At 44.8% G+C, this 20,110-nt stretch overlaps 1 protein-coding gene across 2 annotated transcripts in view; it reads right to left on the reverse strand.

The window, feature by feature from the left end:
- LOC123770548 (methylthioribose-1-phosphate isomerase) overlaps positions 1 to 20,110 on the reverse strand; it is a 177,077-nt gene that overhangs the window by 22,017 nt on the left and 134,950 nt on the right. Inside the window, exon 6 of one of the 2 annotated variants that reach the window (XM_069301891.1) lies at positions 9,624 to 9,771. In XM_069301891.1, the coding sequence (XP_069157992.1) occupies positions 9,650 to 9,771 (122 nt within the window). In that variant the 3' untranslated portion in view covers positions 9,624 to 9,649. The remainder of the gene's footprint in view (positions 1 to 9,623; positions 9,772 to 20,110) is intronic. The other variant, XM_045762558.2, reaches the window with a different exon arrangement.

The raw sequence follows: 20,110 nt of genomic DNA on the forward strand, positions 1-20,110 counted from the left end.
CCTACAGCCCATACACACACACACACCCTCAAATCATCCATCCTTCCATCCCTCCCTCCATCCTACCATCAATCCATCTACATCCTCTCCTTCCCTGCCTCCCTCCCAAGCTCTGCCTGCCTCCCTCCGTGCCTGTCTCCCTCCGTGCTTGCCTCCCTCCCTGCCTCTCCCTCACAATCTCTGCCTGCCCACCTCCCTCCCAACCTCCCACTGATTTGTGGCAGACGTATCTTTGTAAATTAATTTAAAGGCTGAAGCGTGATTAGCTAGCTACATGTCGTAAAATCTCCTTATAGACATTTTCTGTGATAAAACAAGGTGAGTGAGGGTGGACATATAAGGGAATACTGTTCTGTAAACCTCACTTGGTTTTCCTTCGTCTGTGTCGTTATAGTTCAGTGACCCATGACTTTGAAAGTTTCAGACTAATAAATCATTTCTAAAACCAATGCTTTAATAGCTTTTTATTATCCTAATTAAACTAAACTAAATAAAACCGAAAATATACTGTAATATGATAGACATCTGCTATTTGAGAAATTATTTGTTATTGGAACAACTCCAGCATGAGCGAGTGGACGGGTCTAATCCCTGTACACACACACCATGCGTTTCTCGTTTCAATTCGTCGCCACAGTTCAGTGACTACGGCTTCGAAATAATAAAATTAATAAATCATTTAATCAATGGTCATTTAACAGATGATGAGATTATACAAAATGTTACTGGCACTGTTGACGTTCCCAGCACCAGCACAGCCGTTCCCAGCACCAGCACAGCCGTTCCCAGCACCAGCACAGCCGTACCCAGCACCAGCACAGCCGTACCCAGCACCAGCACAGCCGTACCCAGCACCAGCACAGCCGTACCCAGCACCAGCACAGCCGTACCCAGCACCAGCACAGCCGTACCCAGCACCAGCACAGCCGTACCCAGCACCAGCACAGCCGTACCGAGCACCAGCACAGCCGTACCCAGCACCAGCACAGCCGTACCCAGCACCAGCACAGCCGTACCCAGCACCAGCACAGCCGTACCCAGCACCAGCACAGCCGTACCCAGCACCAGCACAGCCGTACCCAGCACCAGCACAGCCGTACCCAGCACGAGTACAGCCGTACCCAGCACCAGCACAAAAGCAGCTGAAGCCAACACAGCAGCAGCGAGCACCAGCAAAGCTGATGCAAACATCTAAAAACATCGTGTGTGAAGTGAACAATTAGAATAAGTGTTAAATTCAAGTGTGTACATAGTGTTAAAATTAAAGTTGCAATAATTCTAATGTACAATAGTTTTCAAGAACTGTATTGTAGTACTCAACATACAGCAAAACCACTTTTAATAATACAGTGCTAACGGCTTAATGCACTGCAGTACCTATTTACTGTAGAGCATTCACAACTTCACAAAACTTCAAGATGGACATAACTCCAACAATAAGGTAAATACATGAATTACAGTACTTTTAGTAGAGTAGTAAAATATAGGTACAGTAAGTAATATGATACAATGCATTTTTATTGTGTACAAGAAAAAAAAAGACACTGACGCAAACGCCTCTTGAAGGTCACCTCTTGCAACGAATCCAACGCTCCAACGAACTGGGGGTGGTCCCATATAGTACGTTGAATCGAGGTTGTACTGTACAGTATTTCCTGCGCACTGGGGAGGTGTCGTATTCGGAGGCGGTGCAGTTAAGGGGTTAATGTTTCACACATTTCATTTTCATTTTCCGTGAATCTATTTCCCATTTTCAACCTCTGAATATTATCCTTTACCTGCAATTTGTTGTTTATGAATTTATAGAATAGGGCTGGTTTTGTTTTACATTTGTCCGCAATCCCTTTTTCAAAATTTCTTTCTGCCTCTCTCCTCACTGCCGTGTAGTTGTTTCTCACATCTTTGTATCGCTGGTATGTTTGGGGCTTTGGCCTCTTCCTGTATTGATTCCATTTTTGTGTCTTTTGGTCTCTAACCCTCTCGCAATTTCTGTTGAACGAATCCTGTTTCCTAGTTCTGCATCTCTGTTTTGGTATAAATTTTTTTGTACCTTTACCATATATTTCACAAAACTTGACATACCTCTTCATTTACTTCATGTCCTAACAGCAAGTCTTTCCAGTCAATTTCCTTAAAGAAATGTTTGAGTTCCCCATAATGACCTCTCCTGAAATCAGGCTTTTCAACTGCTTCAACCTCATTTTCTTCTAAATTATAACATATAGCATACTTTATTCCCAATAAGACATGGTCACTTTTACCTAAGGGAGGGAGGTCCTGAATGTCAAATATCTCTTCCTCTTTCCTGGTAAATATCAAATCCAGCATGGAGGGAACATCCCCTTCCCTCATCCTCGTAGCTTGTTTAACATGTTGAAACATGAATGTTTCCAGGATGAGGTTTACGAATCTACAAGTACAAAAATCCTCTGTTCTAGCTTCATATGCCTCCCAGTCTATGGATTTTAAGTTGAAGTCGCAAACTACCAACAGTCATGATCTATCTTTATCAGCTGTGACTGTAATTTCTCTCATTATTGTTATAAGACCCTCTCGTTTATAATCTAGCTCCTCCTTTGTCCATGTGTTGCTTAGCGGTGGACTATATGCATTTATGATCGTTTGTTTATCATCCTGATTGCATATCTCTAGTGCTATTATATCAACTTCTCGTGGATTAGCAATTATTATTTCGTTTACCTTTAGGTGTTCTTTCACCAGCACAGCAACACCACCGCCTTTCCTAGTTTTTCTGTCCCGTCTCCAGACCGAGTAGCCTTTTGGGAATATGACCTCATTTAAAATATCATCTTCAAGTTTTGTCTCCGTGAGTACAACAATGTCTGGTGTCTGCAGCTGTATTACATCACTTAACTCCAGTATCTTTGATCTCACTCCATCTATGTTGGTGTATGTAATTTTCAGGAACTTGTTCCCCCCTCTCCTTATTCTTCACTACCCCTCTCTCTAAACTTTTTGTTGGTATGCCTTTATGTACCAATTTACTGGTTTGCCTACCCCTATCACTTTGTAGAATAAAGAATTGATTTCTTCTTCATTCCGGCTCTCATTTAAACGTTTTTCCCTGTGTTGGAGTTTTGTCGCTTAAGACTGTCTCCCACTGAATGGTTGCAAGTCTACATTTATTTTTTCCCAGTCGATCCTCTTATTGTTGAAATTGAATTGATTGAATATTCCTTCTCGCTTGTTGGGTCTTAGACCTACTACCGTTATTTATGCTAGTTTGCACTTCAATGAGCTTATGGTCCGAGTATGTAGTATCTGAGATTGTAATGTCTCTGATTAGTTCATCATTGTTTGTGAATAGTAGGTCTAGTGTGTTTTCGTTCCTAGTTGGATCTGTAATCTGTTGATTGAGTGAGAATTTGTCACAGAATCTCAAAAGTTCTCTGACCTGTGGTTGGTTATTTCCCGTGTCATTCCCTGCTATGATATTTGAGTTACCTATTTACTGCTAGGTAACAGGGGCATCAGGGTGAAAGAAACTCTGCCCATTTGTTTCTGCCTCCACCGGGGATCGAACCCAGAACCTCAGGATTATGAATCCGAAACCCTGTCCACTCAGCTGTTAGGCCCCTATAGACATAAAATGCTTCCAACCATACGGGGGTTTCTATAGGTCATTGCTCCTCGCCCTTATCTGAGGGGGCCAGGTTCTGGCTTGTGATCCCCGGTAGGTCTAGAACTCCATGTGCATGCATTGACTGATGCCAGGGTCTAATACATTCATATCAGCCCAGTTAGCTCCGGGGAGCCTCCGGGTCTCACCCAGAAACTGCCGTTTCATTACATTCAACACTGGTTTTTAGGTCCAGATAGACACAGTCAACCCAACCACCTCTTCCCTGTAGTATCTCTGTTTCTGTCATAAAAACTAAAAAAATTTGTTACACTGGATCTTCCTGTTCAAAAACCATGCAAAACAATGCATTTGGGGTTCGATCTGATGACCGCCAGGACACCAGTTTTCGCTCCCACTCTATGGTATATTTGTGTGTGGGTTGTGTGTGGGTTGTGTGTGGGTTTTGTGTGTGTGTGTGTGTGTGTGGGTTTTGTGTGTGTGTGTGTGTGTGTGTGTGTGTGTGTGTGTGTGTGTGTGTGTGGGTTTTGTGTGTGTGTGGGTTTTGTGTAATTACCTAAGTGTAATTACCTAAGTGTAGTTACAGGATGAGAGCTACGCTCGTGGTGTCCCGTCTTCCCAGCACTCTTTGTCATATAACGCTTTGAAACTACTGACGGTCTTGGTCTCCACCACCTTCTCACTTAACTTGTTCCAACCGTCTACCACTCTGTTTGCGAAGGTGAATTTTCTTATATTTCTTCGGCATCTGTGTTTAGCTAGTTTAAATCTATGACCTCTTGTTCTTGAAGTTCCAGGTCTCAGGAAATCTTCCCTGTCGATTTTATCAATTCCTTTTACTATTTTGTATGTAGTGATCATATCACCTCTTTTTCTTCTGTCTTCTAGTTTTGGCATGTTTAATGCTTCCAACCTCTCCTCGTAGCTCTTGCCCTTCAGTTCTGGGAGCCACTTCATAGCATGTCTTTGCACCTTTTCCAGTTTGTTGATGTGCTTCTTAAGATATGGGCACCACACAACAGCTGCATATTCTAGCTTTGGCCTAACAAAAGTCATGAACAATTTCTTTAGTATATCGCCATCCATGTATTTAAATGCAATTCTGAAGTTAGAAAGCATCGCATAGGCTCCTTGCACAATATTCTTTATGTGGTCCTCAGGTGATAGTTTTCTATCTAGAACCACTCCTAGATCTCTTTCTTTATCAGAATTCTTTAAAGATTTCTCACATAATATATAGGTTGTGTGGGGTCTATGTTCTCCTATTCCACATTCCATAACATGACATTTATTAACATTAAATTCCATTTGCCAAGTGGTGCTCCATATACTTATTTTGTCCAGGTCTTCTTGAAGGGCATGACAGTCATCTAAATTCCTTATCCTTCCTATTATTTTAGCATCATCAGCAAACATGTTCATATAATTCTGTATACCAACTGGTAGATCATTTATGTACACAATAAACATCACTGGTGCAAGAACTGAACCCTGTGGTACTCCACTTGTGACATTTCTCCATTCCGATACATTGCCTCTGATTACTGCCCTCATTTTTCTATCAGTCAGAAAATTTTTCATCCATGATAGAAGCTTACCTGTCACCCCTCCAATATTTTCCAGTTTCCAGAACAACCTCTTATGTGGAACTCAGTCGAAAGCCTTTTTTAGGTCCAGATAGATGCAGTCAACCCAACCATCTCTTTCCTGTAATATCTCTGTGGCTCGATCATAGAAACTGAGTAAATTCGATACACAGGATCTTCCATATCGAAAACCATACTGTCTGTCTGATATTATATCATTTCTCTCTAGGTGTTCTACCCATTTAGTTTTGATTAGTTTTTCCAATACTTTCACTATTACACTTGTCAATGATACAGGTCTATAATTGAGGGGGTCTTCCCTGCTGCCACTTTTGTAGATTGGAACTATGTTAGCCTGTTTCCACCCGTCTGCTACGATTCCTGTACACAGGGATGCCTGAAAGATCAGGTGAAGTGGAATGCTGAGCTCAGATGCACATTCTCTCAGAACCCATGGTGAAACGCCATCTGGGCCAGCTGCTTTGTTCTTACCGAGCTCCTTGAGCATTTTTTCCACTTCGTCTCTAGACACTTCTATGTGTTCTATGTTGTTCTCTGGAATTCTTATTGTATCTGGTTCCCTAAAGATTTCATTTTGTACAAACACACTTTGGAACTTTTCGTTTAGTGTTTCACACATTTCCTTTTCATCTTCCGTGAATCTATTTCCCATTTTCAACCTCTGAATATTATCCTTTACCTGCAATTTGTTGTTTATGAATTTATAGAATAGACCTGGTTCTGTTTTACATTTGTCCGCAATCCCTTTTTCAAAATTTCTTTCTGCCTCTCTCCTCACTGCCGTGTAGTTGTTTCTCGCATCTTTGTATCGCTGGTATGTTTGGGGGTTCGGCCTCTTCCTGTATTGATTCCATTTTTGTGTCTTTCGGTCTCTAGCCCTCTCGCAATTTCTATTGAACCAATCCTGTTTCCTAGTTCTGCATCTCTGTTTTGGTATAAATTTTTTTGTGCCTTTATCATATATTTTACAAAACTTGCCATACATCTCATTCACTTCCTTGCCTAGCATCAAGTCTGTCCAATTATACTCACTAAAAAAATTTCTAAGGTCACCATAATGTCCTCTCCTGAAGTCTGGTTTTTCAACTGCTTCAACCTCCTTATTTTCTTCCAGCTTATAACGCATTGCATACTTTATTCCCAAAAAGACATGGTCACTTTTACCCAAGGGAGGAAGGTACTGAATGTCAAATATCTCTTCCTCCTTCCTGGTAAATATCAAATCTAGCATGGAGGGAACGTCCCCTTCCCTCATCCTCGTAGCTTGTTTAACATGTTGATACAAGAATGTTTCCAGGATGAGGTCTACAAATTTACAGGTCCAAAAATCTTCTGTTTTAGCTTCATATGCTTCCCAGTCTATGGATTTCAAGTTGAAGTCACCGACTATCAACAGTCGTGATCTATCGTTATCCGCTCCCGCTATAATCTCTCTCATTATTGTTATAAGACCTTCACGTTTACTATCTAGCTCCTCCTTTGACCATGTGCTGCTTGGCGGTGGACTATATGCATTTATCATCATTAGTTTATCATCCTCATAGCAGATCTCTAGTGCTATTATGTCAACTTCTTGTGGATTGGCAATCATTATTTCCTTCACCTTTAGGTGTTCTTTTACCAGCACAGCAACGCCACCGCCTTTCCTAATTTTTCTGTCCCGTCTCCAAATTGAGTAGCCCCTTGGGAATATGACCTCATTTAAAATTACATCTTCAAGTTTTGTCTCCGTGAGTGCAACAATGTCTGGTGTCTGCAGCTGTATTACATCACTTAACTCCAGTATCTTCGATCTCACTCCATCTATGTTGGTGTATGCAATCTTCAGGAACTTGTTCCCCCTCTCCTTATTCTTCACTCCCCCTCTCTCTATTGATTTTGTTGGTTTGCCTTTATGTACCACTTTACTGGTTTGCCTACCCCTATCACTTTGTAGAAAAAAGAATTTATTTCTTCTTCATTCCTGCTCTCATTTAAATGTTTTGCCTCGGCGAGGTTCAGTTTCAGCTTCTCTCTGTCTTCTTTTGAAAGATCTCGTCTTAACGACCACCCTTTCCCATCCTCATCCCTTTGCAATTTTCTAGCATTCCTTAGTACTTCTTCCATCTGTTTGGCACCGTTTAGGGTGATCCTCAAAGGTCGATCTTTCCCTTTTACGTACCTGCCTATTCTCCTGTAGTCGCACACATTCTCTCTGTTTGTAAGACCTTCCACGAGGCCAACAATTTTATCTACTACTTTAGCTTCTTCTACAGCTCTTTCTGACCTAGATGTTATCGCCTTTTCTTTGCAGCCAAAAATGATCAGGGACTTACTCCGATCAACTGTGTTTTGCACCAACTTCGGGTTAGATGCCAATTCTTTCCTCACTTCTAGCCTAATGTTTGTTTTATCTTGGTTGCTGCAGTGTTTGACTTCCTTTACTGCTTCTTCTATTTTTTCCTTCTCCTTGGCCACTTGTGCATAAGTGAGTTGCATATCTTTCTTGCACTGTTCTATTCCCTGTGTAACTTCCTCCATCTGTGCTGACAAAAGCTGTTTCTCCTGTTGAATTTCCTTGCCTAACCTATTGTAGTCATTTATGTTTAAATTTACTTTAACTTCTTCCAAAGCTATTTTTAAGAGTTTATTTTCTTCTTCCATGGCTTTGCAATTTGTTTCCAATTGATTCTTATCCTTGCGCAAGTCTTTCACTAAACCCTCAAGACATAAAACTTTGCTATTCAAATGGTCATTACTTTCTTTCAATTTACTAATTATTTCTACATGAGAGTTCACTATAGTATCTAAATTTACCAACTTGTTATGTAGACTGCTAATATCAATGCTTTCTTCATTGAATCCCTCAAAATCAAGCTCTGTTTTGTTTTTCCCCTTGCCAGTGGCCATCTTGAATGTTCTTCTCTGCACTGTAAACACTAGGGCAACTTTTTCTCATCCGATTTTTCACTTCCCTTAGCACTTTCCTGTTATCTCACCTATTTTTCAAGAGCACTATACCTTTATGTTCTCTGGGACACCACTCACTACCATCAACCTGTACTACAATACTTAGGATTGTTGAAATATGCTGGTGCTCCTCTGCTGCAAGTGTTGACCCTAGGGGTGTCACCTTTTGTGTGTGTGTGTGTTGGTGTGTGTGTGTGTGTTGGTGAGTGTGGGATGTGGTGAGTGCGGGATGTGGTGAGTGTGAGATTTGGTGAGTGTGAGATTTGGTGATTGTGGGATGAGGTGAGTGTGTACAGGGATATGTGGATACTTTTGTGGAGGGTGAGTGACCGATTCACAACCCTTTTCTTGATCGGTCCTTATAATGACTGGTAGTGGTGGCTGGGACCGTTCTGGATGAACTGGGAGGGGGATGGCATTGGTAAGATGGGGAGGATTGAGAGTTCACGAGAGTTGGGAGGGTGTTTTGGGAAAGTGTGCCAGACAGGGAAGGAGGGAGGGAGGCATGGAGGAAAGGAGGGGGCCTGGGAGGGCAGGGAGGCTGGAGGGGGGTGAGGGTGTCTGGAGGGGGTGTGAGGGTGTCTGGAGGGGGTGTGAGGGTGTCTGGAGGGGGGGTATGAGGGTGTCTGGAGGGGGGGTGTGAGGGTGTCTGGAGGGGGGGTGTGAGGGTGTCTGGAGGGGGGGTGTGAGGGTGTCTGGAGGGGGTTGTGAGGGTATCTGGAGAGGGGTGAGGGTGTCTGGAGGGGGGGGGTGAGGGTGTCTGGAGGGGGTGTGAGGGTGTCTGGAGGGGGTGTGAGGGTGTCTGGATGGGGTGTGAGGGTGTCTGGAGGGGGGGAGTGGGCATCAGGAGTGGGGTGTGGTTATCAGGAGTTGGGTGTGGGTAATCAGGAGTGGGGTGTGGGTATCAGGAGTGGGGTGTGGGCATCAGGAGTGGGGTGTGGGTATCAGGAGTGGGGTGTGGGCATCAGGAGTGGGGTGTGGGTATCAGGAGTGGGGTGTGGGTATCAGGAGTGGGGTGTGGGTATCAGGAGTGGGGTGTGGGTATCAGGAGTGGGGTGTGGGCATCAGGAGTGGGGTGTGGGTATCAGGAGTGGGGTGTGGGCATCAGGAGTGAGTGTGGTTGGTTTTTGAATGTCGTGTGCCTGCTTGCCTCCCGACCCCCCATGCCTGTCTGCCTGCTGCCCCACACCCATGCTTGCCTGCCTGCCAGCCAGTTAGTTATCCATCTATTCATCCAGCCCACCTACCAGCCAACCAACCAGCTAACCACCCAGCCAATCCCACACTAATTATAATGTGCGTGGAAATTCAAATTATGTTGGTTGTGATACAAAAAATGAAACTATGTTTACTTTTGAACTTCCCCTGGAAAAATTCTGCTTACCTGCATGTCGAGCTTATCCGGAAGAGGGATCATTCACATATAATTCGGATAAGTGAGCTTGTACAATATAACAAATACTAACTTGTAACTTACGACTTTCATATAAAATTATTGAGCTCTCAACTTGTTTTGCAGCTCTGCAGGTTTGAAGACTCCTAGTTCCGTGACAATGCCGCCAGTGATCAACTCTGCAGGTGTGACATCAAAGGCTGGATTCCAACATGATATACCTGTAAAATAAATATTTTGTTCTTAAAGTCAAACAAAAAACCAGCGTTGAATGTAATGAAATGCCATTTTCTGGGTGAGACCCAGAGGCTCCCCAGTTGTCAGGGGAGGCAAGTAGAGTCAGTGGTTGTCAGGGGAGGCAAGTAGAGTCAGTGGTTGTCAGGGGAGGCAAGTAGAGTCAGTGGTTGTCAGGGGAGGCAAGTAGTGTCAGTGGTTGTCAGGAGAGGCAAGTAGTGTCAGTGGTTGTCAGGGGAGGCAAGTGGTGTCAGTGGTTGTCAGGGGAGGCAAGTGGTGTCAGTGGTTGTCAGGGGAGGCAAGTAGAGTCAGTGGTTGTCAGGGGAGGCAAGTAGTGTCAGTGGTTGTCAGGAGAGGCAAGTAGTGTCAGTGGTTGTCAGGAGAGGCAAGTGGTGTCAGTGGTTGTCAGGAGAGGCAAGTAGTGTCATATCCAGGCTGATATGGATATATTAGACTTTGGCATCAGCGCAGTCTCCGTGGTGCAGTGGTAAGACACTCGCCTGGTGTTCCGTAAGCGCTTTGTCATGGGTTCGTATCCTGGCCGGGGAGGATTTACTGGGCGCAAATCCTTAACAGTAGCCTCTGTTTAACTCAACAGTAAAATGTGTACTTGGTTGTAAAAACGATTCTTTGCGGCAAGGATCGTATTCCAGGGACCTGCCCGAAACGCTACGCGTACTAGTGGCTGTACAAGAATGTAACAACTCTTGTATACATCTCAAAGTAAAAAAAAAAAAGTGTGAATGGAGACCATGAGCTAGAACCTGGCCCCCCTCAAAAGAGGCACGAGGAGCAATGACATATAGATATGCACATGTTAATTGTAGCATTCTATGTCTGCCATTGACCAGATCAGACACCCAGAAAGGTAAGGGTTCCAAAACAAACCCTTATTCTGGTGAACACTACTACAGAAAGCTAAACAAGTGGACAGAACTCCTCAAATAAAAATGAGCAAACGAACATGACACTACCACGTGTCGCGCTGGTTGTCTGCGCAGCTCCCCCATTCCCGGGAGGTGGAAGGGGAAGCCCCAGACCACTCACGCCAGCTATCACCACCCCAGTTCTGAGGCTGGATGTCAAAAACACACAAAAAAAAAAACACACGCCGACCAGGGGAAAGGAGGCTTGCCGGGGAGCCTCCGGGTCTCACCCAGAAAATGGTGTTTCATTATATTCAACGCTGGTTTTCTTGGAGGGGGAGCCCCTTCAGCTCCCCAGAGCTACTTACCAAAATACTAAAACAATAGGGACTTACCCGGGAGGGGGTCAGCACTCGCTCCTCAACTCAAATTCGAGACAACTGGCTGTAACTGCCAACCCAAAGCGACACAGGCCCGACTAGGCCCAGGAACACTGAACAGATAGTGCGCAGCCAGGATCATGTTCGACCACCTAAAACCCTGCGCCCGAATGTCAGGCCAAGACATGTTACCGAAGACGGTAGCAAGCGCAGCAAATTTACGAACATCGTGGGCACGAGGATAGACTGCAGGCTGGCTAGACCGGATAACCCTGCAGACGACCTGAGAAACCCGAACCCTGGAAACGGGAAGAAGGGGAAATTGGGTCAACCCAAAGCGCATCCCCCAGACACGGAGGCTGTGGTGTGCAAGAAACTGCAGAGAGCCGTGACCGGACACAATATATGATGCACCCTTGGCCTCACCAAGCATCAATAACCAACGGACCCCTTCGGAAAGCAGTAGTCTCATTCTTTGCCAGAAAAGAAGGAGACGGCTACAAACGAACAAACCTATCCCCAGGACCAAAAGAGCAGAAACCCCTGCACAAAAGGAGAGCATGAAGCTCACCAACCTGACCCCCAGAGGCCAATGCCAACAGAAAGAGCCTTGGAAAAACAATACTGAACCGAAGGGGGCCATGACAAACCGAGGGGAAGAGAGATAAGAGAGCACCAGATCCAACGGCCAGGATCACTCAGGCAGCGCATAAGCAGGCCGGAGGTGAAACAAAGCCCGAGACACCTTGCAAAACGGTGCAGAAGTAACATCAACACCGAAAGCAGACTGCAGCGATTCCGCCAGCACTGCACGATATGAGGCGAAAGTATTCAGGTTAAGATGATGGTCCTGAAACAACCACGAGAGTAAGGACAAAACAACCTTATCAGAAACCGAAGTGAACCTACAAAGGGACAAGAAGAAACGGAAGGACCCCCAGGAAATTTTATACTGCCACAGAGACAAAGCCTGCAGGTGGCACACCATTAACAAAGCCACCTGATCACCATACAAATGGTGATAGACTTGAGTCAGAAAGACTAAACACTAAGACTCGAGGAGAAGATCAAACCAGAAACGGAACGGAGCGGTCCGATCTGCTGAAAGATGCGGAGCCGCAGGAAAACACCTGGTTCGAACACTGAGCAAGCAGCGCCTGCCACGAAAAGGCCAACAGGACTACTCTTCCCTGGCAAGTCTCCAATCGAGTCAGGACCTGGAGCAACAGCGGAACCGGGTGGAAGAGGTACAGGTAACCCCCACCTCGACCAGTCCTGCCTGAAGGCATCGACCCTGATGGCTTCACAGTTGGGGAAGGACACCACAGATAAAGGGAGATGCCTCAACCACGCCGACGCGAAGAGGTCCACTTCCGGGAGCCCATATGTCCAGCAGAGTCATCTGAACAAGTTGGCGTTGACCGTCCATTCCATGGACAGAAGAATGAAACGTGACAGGCCGTCCGCCAGGACATTCGACACCCCCTTCCCCCGAACGTAAACGGCCAGGAAAGCCAAACCCTCAGAACTCGAGAGCTGAGCAGATGAGTCACCTGAAGCGACCAGCCTCAAAGAGCCAAGGACCGCATCGAACCCCCCTCCCTAGTTCAGACAATGAACCACTGGGGAGCAGTCCGAAAGGAGCCGGATCGTCGATCCGTGAGCAACTCGAACCCTCCGGAGCGACATTCACTATATGTTGATATATGAGTAGGTAGTGTGGCGCATGTCCTGAGATAAAAGTCGCCCAACACCAAAACGAGTTGACACTGTCCATAACAAAATGAACACCCCCGGGCCATTCTCAGGAAGCCTGAGGGCCGAGCTGGTTGGTCCCTCCCCACACGAGGGAGTGGAGCCCACAATGGTCATTTATCGAGATAAGACGTGACCATAATTTAACCCTTACACTGCTCAGGGGTCCTTGGGACATTTACACCCCTGTGCGCAAGAAAAAAAAATTCAAAATTTTTTTTTCGTCTTCTAAACATGTTAATTTGTGTCCCCCTGAGCACGGAAAAAATAAAAAAAAAACATAGGTGACATATTTTGGGCACAATTGACCGAGGAAGTCTGGCAAAAAGTGGGCGTTGACAGAGTGGTCGTCAGACCCGGTCAGCGTCACCCGCGCTGACAGGTGGGAGTTGCCACAAAGATATTATTACCTAATTGTTTCAATGTCTCCGATTTATTTTTTCTTAGTTTTTTTGCAGTAATATTATTCAATAGTGTGTATTGTAATATATTTATATAATAAAAGTGGTGAATAATCGCTATACTCAAAAGTATGATGTACATATTAGTGATTCAATTATTATGTTTATAAAACAATAAACAAATAGTTTTGCTGCTATTACACTCTATACACAGGTTATATATAAGTATCTGCATGTTTTGGTCACCATAACGAACCACTAAGTTGGTATTGAGAGTCGAAAAGCAACGAAGAGTTACAGCCACACACCAGCCAGCCACTCGCTGCCACTCCCTCAACACACGCACTAAACTTTCTCCCCCAACAATACCATTTGTGGTGTTATTACACTATAACCAGACGTTATATATAAGTATGTATATATTTTGTTCACCACAACTGTACAGCTAAGCTGATATAGTTAGTTCAGGCACTAAGAGTCGTCGCTATACACACAGTCAGCTGGCGGCTCCCTCACTCATTCAAGGTCACACGCACTAAACTTTCTCCCCCTACAATACCTTTTGCAGTGTTATTACTCTATATACACATATTATATATAAATATCTACATGTCTTGTGCACCGTAACTGTACACCTAAGCTTGTAGTGCGCCCAAAGAGCATAGTGGCCACCCTCTAAGCAGCTAGACAAATCGTGCAGACGACGTCACCTCCGTCACCCATATGGCTCCTCCCAGCATAATTTTTTTGCTGTTATTACACTAATACACAAATTATATATAAGTATCTACATTTGTGTTCACCATAGAGAACCACTGACCTGGTATGGTGAATGCAAACAATAATAGCTAGCCACTAGAAGAAGAAATAAATTCTTTTTTCTACAAAGTGATAGGGGTAGGCAAACCAGTAAAGTGGTACATAAAGGCAAACCAACAAAATCAATAGAGAGAGGGGGAGTGAAGAATAAGGAGAGGGGGAACAAGTTCCTGAAGATTGCATACACCAACATAGATGGAGTGAGATCGAAGATACTGGAGTTAAGTGATGTAATACAGCTGCAGACACCAGACATTGTTGCACTCACGGAGACAAAACTTGAAGATGTAATTTTAAATGAGGTCATATTCCCAAGGGGCTACTCAATTTGGAGACGGGACAGAAAAATAAGGAAAGGCGGTGGCGTTGCTGTGCTGGTAAAAGAACACCTAAAGGTGAAGGAAATAATGACTGCCAATCCACAAGAAGTTGACATAATAGCACTAGAGATCTGCTATGAGGATGATAAACTAATGATGATAAATGCATATAGTCCACCGCCAAGCAGCACATGGTCAAAGGAGGAGCTAGATAGTAAACGTGAAGGTCTTATAACAATAATGAGAGAGATTATAGCGAGAGCGGATAACGATAGATCACGACTGTTGATAGTCGGTGACTTCAACTTGAAATCCATAGACTGGGAAGCATATGAAGCTAAAACAGAAGATTTTTGGACCTGTAAATTTGTAGACCTCATCCTGGAAACATTCTTGTATCAACATGTTAAACAAGCTACGAGGATGAGGGAAGGGGACGTTCCCTCCATGCTAGATTTGATATTTACCAGGAAGGAGGAAGAGATATTTGACATTCAGTACCTTCCTCCCTTGGGTAAAAGTGACCATGTCTTTTTGGGAATAAAGTATGCAATGCGTTATAAGCTGGAAGAAAATAAGGAGGTTGAAGCAGTTGAAAAACCAGACTTCAGGAGAGGACATTATGGTGACCTTAGAAATTTTTTTAGTGAGTATAATTGGACAGACTTGATGCTAGGCAAGGAAGTGAATGAGATGTATGGCAAGTTTTGTGAAATATATGATAAAGGCACAAAAAAATTTATACCAAAACAGAGATGCAGAACTAGGAAACAGGATTGGTTCAATAGAAATTGCGAGAGGGCTAGAGACCGAAAGACACAAAAATGGAATCAATACAGGAAGAGGCCGAACCCCCAAACATACCAGCGATACAAAGATGCGAGAAACAACTACACGGCAGTGAGGAGAGAGGCAGAAAGAAATTTTGAAAAAGGGATTGCGGACAAATGTAAAACAGAACCAGGTCTATTCTATAAATTCATAAACAACAAATTGCAGGTAAAGGATAATATTCAGAGGTTGAAAATGGGAAATAGATTCACGGAAGATGAAAAGGAAATGTGTGAAACACTAAACGAAAAGTTCCAAAGTGTGTTTGTACAAAATGAAATCTTTAGGGAACCAGATATTATAAGAATTCCAGAGAACAACATAGAACACATAGAGGTGTCTAGAGACGAAGTGGAAAAAATGCTCAAGGAGCTCGGTAAGAACAAAGCAGCTGGCCCAGATGGCGTTTCACCATGGGTTCTGAGAGAATGTGCATCTGAGCTCAGCATTCCACTTCACCTAATCTTTCAGGCATCCCTGTGTACAGGAATCGTAGCAGACGGGTGGAAACAGGCTAACATAGTTCCAATCTACAAAAGTGGCAGCAGGGAAGACCCCCTCAATTATAGACCTGTATCATTAACAAGTGTAATAGTGAAAGTATTGGAAAAACTAATCAAAACTAAATGGGTAGAACACCTAGAGAGAAATGATATAATATCAGACAGACAGTATGGTTTTCGATCTGGAAGATCCTGTGTATCGAATTTACTCAGTTTCTATGATCGAGCCACAGAGATATTACAGGAAAGAGATGGTTGGGTTGACTGCATCTATCTGGACCTAAAAAAGGCTTTCGACAGAGTTCCACATAAGAGGTTGTTCTGGAAACTGGAAAATATTGGAGGGGTGACAGGTAAGCTTCTATCATGGATGAAAAATTTTCTGACTGATAGAAAAATGAGGGCAGTAATCAGAGGCAATGTATCAGAATGGAGAAATGTCACAAGTGGAGTACCACAGGGTTCAGTTCTTGCACCAGTGATGTTTATTGTGTACATAAATGATCTACCAGTTGGTATACAGAATTATATGAACATGTTTGCTGATGATGCTAAGATAATAGGAAGGATAAGAAATTTAGATGACTGTCATGCCCTTCAAAAAGACCTGGACAAAATAAGTATATGGAGCACCACTTGGCAATATGGAATTTAATGTTAATAAATGTCATGTTATGGAATGTGGAATAGGAGAACATAGACCCCACACAACCTATATATTATGTGAGAAATCTTTAAAGAATTCTGATAAAGAAAGAGATCTAGGAGTGGTTCTAGATAGAAAACTATCACCTGAGGACCACATAAAGAATATTGTGCAAGGAGCCTATGCTATGCTTTCTAACTTCAGAATTGCATTTAAATACATGGATGGTGATATACTAAAGAAATTGTTCATGACTTTTGTTAGGCTAAAGCTAGAATATGCAGCTGTTGTGTGGTGCCCATATCTTAAGAAGCACATCAACAAACTGGAAAAGGTGCAAAGACATGCTACTAAGTGGCTCCCAGAACTGAAGGGCAAGAGCTACGAGGAGAGGTTAGAAGCATTAAATATGCCAAAACTAGAAGACAGAAGAAAAAGAGGTGATATGATCACTACATACAAAATAGTAACAGGAATTGACAAAATCGACAGGGAAAACTTCCTGAGACCTGGAACTTCAAGAACAAGAGGTCATAGATTTAAACTAGCTAAACACAGATGCCGAAGAAATATAAGAAAATTCACCTTCGCAAATAGAGTGGTAGACGGTTGGAACAAGTTAAGTGAGAAGGTGGTGGAGGCCAAGACCGTCAGTAATTTCAAAGCGTTATATGACAAAGAGTGCTGGGAAGACGGGACACCACGAGCGTAGCTCTCATCCTGTAACTACACTTAGGTAATTACACACTTAGGTAATTACACAGTCAGTAAACGATGCTGTCTCCCTCCGTCTCTCAGCATCACTCCTCCCACAGCGCTAATTATTACAACAATCCTGCTATTATCACAACCCTGGTTATTTATATCACAGTCATGGGTCATCTGTAATATTGTCATCGCTAAATAATAACAATTATATATATATTTTGACATTTTTCGGCGATGCTGTGGTCACAAGCTGAACAGCAATGCTGTTCGCTCATGCTGCGTGCGCCGGCCTTGGTTGCTCCAACAGTACTGTGCCTCTCACACCTGAGAATATTGCCCACGATTTTTTTTTTATATTGCATCTGTTTACAAGTGCCCTGAGGAAGCTACTGTGAACCCCGTGTAGCCGCAGGCCATTTGAATCAGGCCTGGCACCCTATGGCGTATATATACGCCATGCGCACCATGGGATATGTTACTCAGGGCGTATATATACGCCATGCGCAGTTTAAGGGTTAAGGAAAGTAAATAATTTTAAATAATTTATAATTTATAATTTTTATAATTTATAATTTAATTTATAATTAATAATTTAAATAATTTATAATTTATACTGAATGAAGAATAGTACTGTATCACCGAAGAGGACCTATGATTCTCATAAAATAATGGAGGCAATCCCCACCAGAAGCGACTGACGTTCCAATAATATTTTAAGTAAGTAAGTTCGTCTCGAAACTTCCAGACCCCTGAGAATCATGCACAAAGTCACGTAGGCTCATATGGGCCCACAGGCATATAGGCCCCATGGCCATGAAGGATCCAGGTGAAGTAGGATCTAAGGACCCTAACATAAAATTGCAGGTAAAATGTGCCACAGGAAGGGCAGAACCGACGGACTCGAAGGAACATGGAACCGTACCCGGGGAGGGACCTGGTACCAAAACCCAACTCGTACGTAGAGGGTTGGGGGTAGAAAACCACTCCACATACCAGTAAGCCCCGCTCAGAGGGTAGGGGAAACCCACAAGGGGTCCATTGGGGCCCCAAGGCCTCCCAGTCAGCCTCTCCCTAACCCCGGGAACCCCCTCATCAGGACTCAGGGCCGAATCGGCCTCCAAAGCCCCGGCCTCTAAACAAAAAAACCGGGGCAGCCGTAAAAATACTAAGGAAGGGGGCCCACTGGTCAGACCCATATGCAACAGCTGGATTAACCGACTCGAATGCCACCATCACCACCCCGGAAGGGGCATCCCCCGAAACTGCCAGTCTCAAAACCAGCTAAACCCCACCCTGACCTCGAAGTCTGCAGACTCCTCAGAGCCGGAAGCAGGAGGGGGAACCTGGAAAGCACCACAGCAGGGGAAGAACGATGGGGAGTGAACCAAACCAAGGCCGAAACCACCCACATCCCGAAGACTATTATGTCAGTAGTTTGCTGTGACCCTATAATCAAAACATGCAGCCACAGGGCTTCCAGGGTAGCAAACAACCTAGCGCGTTGCAGGAACCCAGACCTAGCATGCAACGCCAGAGCTGCCAGCACCCGGAGTCATCAGCGGACTGGGTGAATAGTGTAACAAACAAGCTACAACTCGCACAACTCTGGGCAGCAGAAGTTGTAACTGACCCAACAGGCAGCTGGATGGAGGCAAAAACAGTGAGAGTCATCCTGAGACAAAAGGACAGAGCAACCCTCAAACAAACTCGCAAAATGCGAGGGGGGGGGAGGACTCAGGAGGTCACATCCAACAGATCCACGCACCTCCGTGGAGGTTTCCCAGAGCCCTTAGCATGTCAATCTCCACTAAGGGAAGCGCAGGTACTACTAACCGGCTCCCAAAATTACCAAACAAACTTCTAAGACTGCACCCTCGGGATGTGTCTGCTCACGGGGGGCCTAACGGGGGCACAACCATAATATATATATACATATAAGATGTGACCCAAACCCAAGGGCAGACCCCCCGCCAAGGCGAGGAACAAAAAGAAACAACAACAAAAAACGCAAGAGGGCAGAGTATCCAAAGGATGCAGAGCCGACTGCTATGAGAGGTGAAAACTAGCTGCGTAAAGTACCCTGCGCCCCTACCAATGACGAATACTACCCCCCTACCCAGAGACAAACAAAGGAGCAAGAAAACCCCCCAGCTGACTCCAAGGGCAGACAAGTACCAAGCAATAATTAACACAATGGAGGTAGCTCCCAAGGTGACTGGTGGAAGGAGGCCCCAAGCCCCAAGGGCAGTACTTAAAAACGCTTAGGGAAAGGGACTCCTAAGCGCACACAGCCCGAGTGCTTGTGAATATACTCCCAGCTCGCACACCACCGAAGCAACAACAGAGAAGAAAAGCCGGAGCTGGAGGTACATGACCCAAACCCACGGACATCAGCCAAGAACTGACAGGCTCAGGTAGCCGGCGGGGGGTCTGGGGCACCGCCTTCCCCCTCCCGGGGAGGATGGGTGGGTTGCACAGACAGCGACGTGTTGGTAACGAAATGATGTCATGCTCGTTTGATCGTTTTTCTTCATGGAGAGTTCTATCCTCTCGTTTGGCGTTTGGTTGTATTCTTCACCAGAATAGAGGGGGGGGGGGGAGGTGTTTTGGCACGCCTATCTTTCTGGGTGCCCGACCTGGTCGATGGCAGACATAGAGTATTGCCCAAAGCTTATACATCAACATCAGCCGGATAGCTCTAGGGAGAGGAAGGGGAAACTTTTTTTTTGTAGTGTTCACAAATCAAATCTCATACCCTCGTTATTTAGTTCCCACACCCCACCCCCCAATTAAGGTGGTGTCAGTGGTCGTCAGGGGAGGAAAGTGGTGTCGGTGGTTGTCAGGGGAGGCAAGTGGTGTCGGTGATTGTCAGGGGAGGCAAGCGGTGTCGGTGATTGTCAGGGGAGGCAAGCGGTGTCGGTGGTTGTCAGGGGAGGCAAGTGGTGTCGGTGGTTGTCAGGGGAGGCAAGCGGTGTCGGTGATTGTCAGGGGAGGCAAGCGGTGTCGGTGGTTGTCAGGGGAGGCAAGCGGTGTCGGTGGTTGTCAGGGGAGGCAAGCGGTGTCGGTGGTTGTCAGGGGAGGCAAGCGGTGTCGGTGG

This window comes from Procambarus clarkii, chromosome 46 (assembly GCF_040958095.1).
Source record: "Procambarus clarkii isolate CNS0578487 chromosome 46, FALCON_Pclarkii_2.0, whole genome shotgun sequence".
Taxonomy (NCBI): domain Eukaryota; kingdom Metazoa; phylum Arthropoda; class Malacostraca; order Decapoda; family Cambaridae; genus Procambarus; species Procambarus clarkii.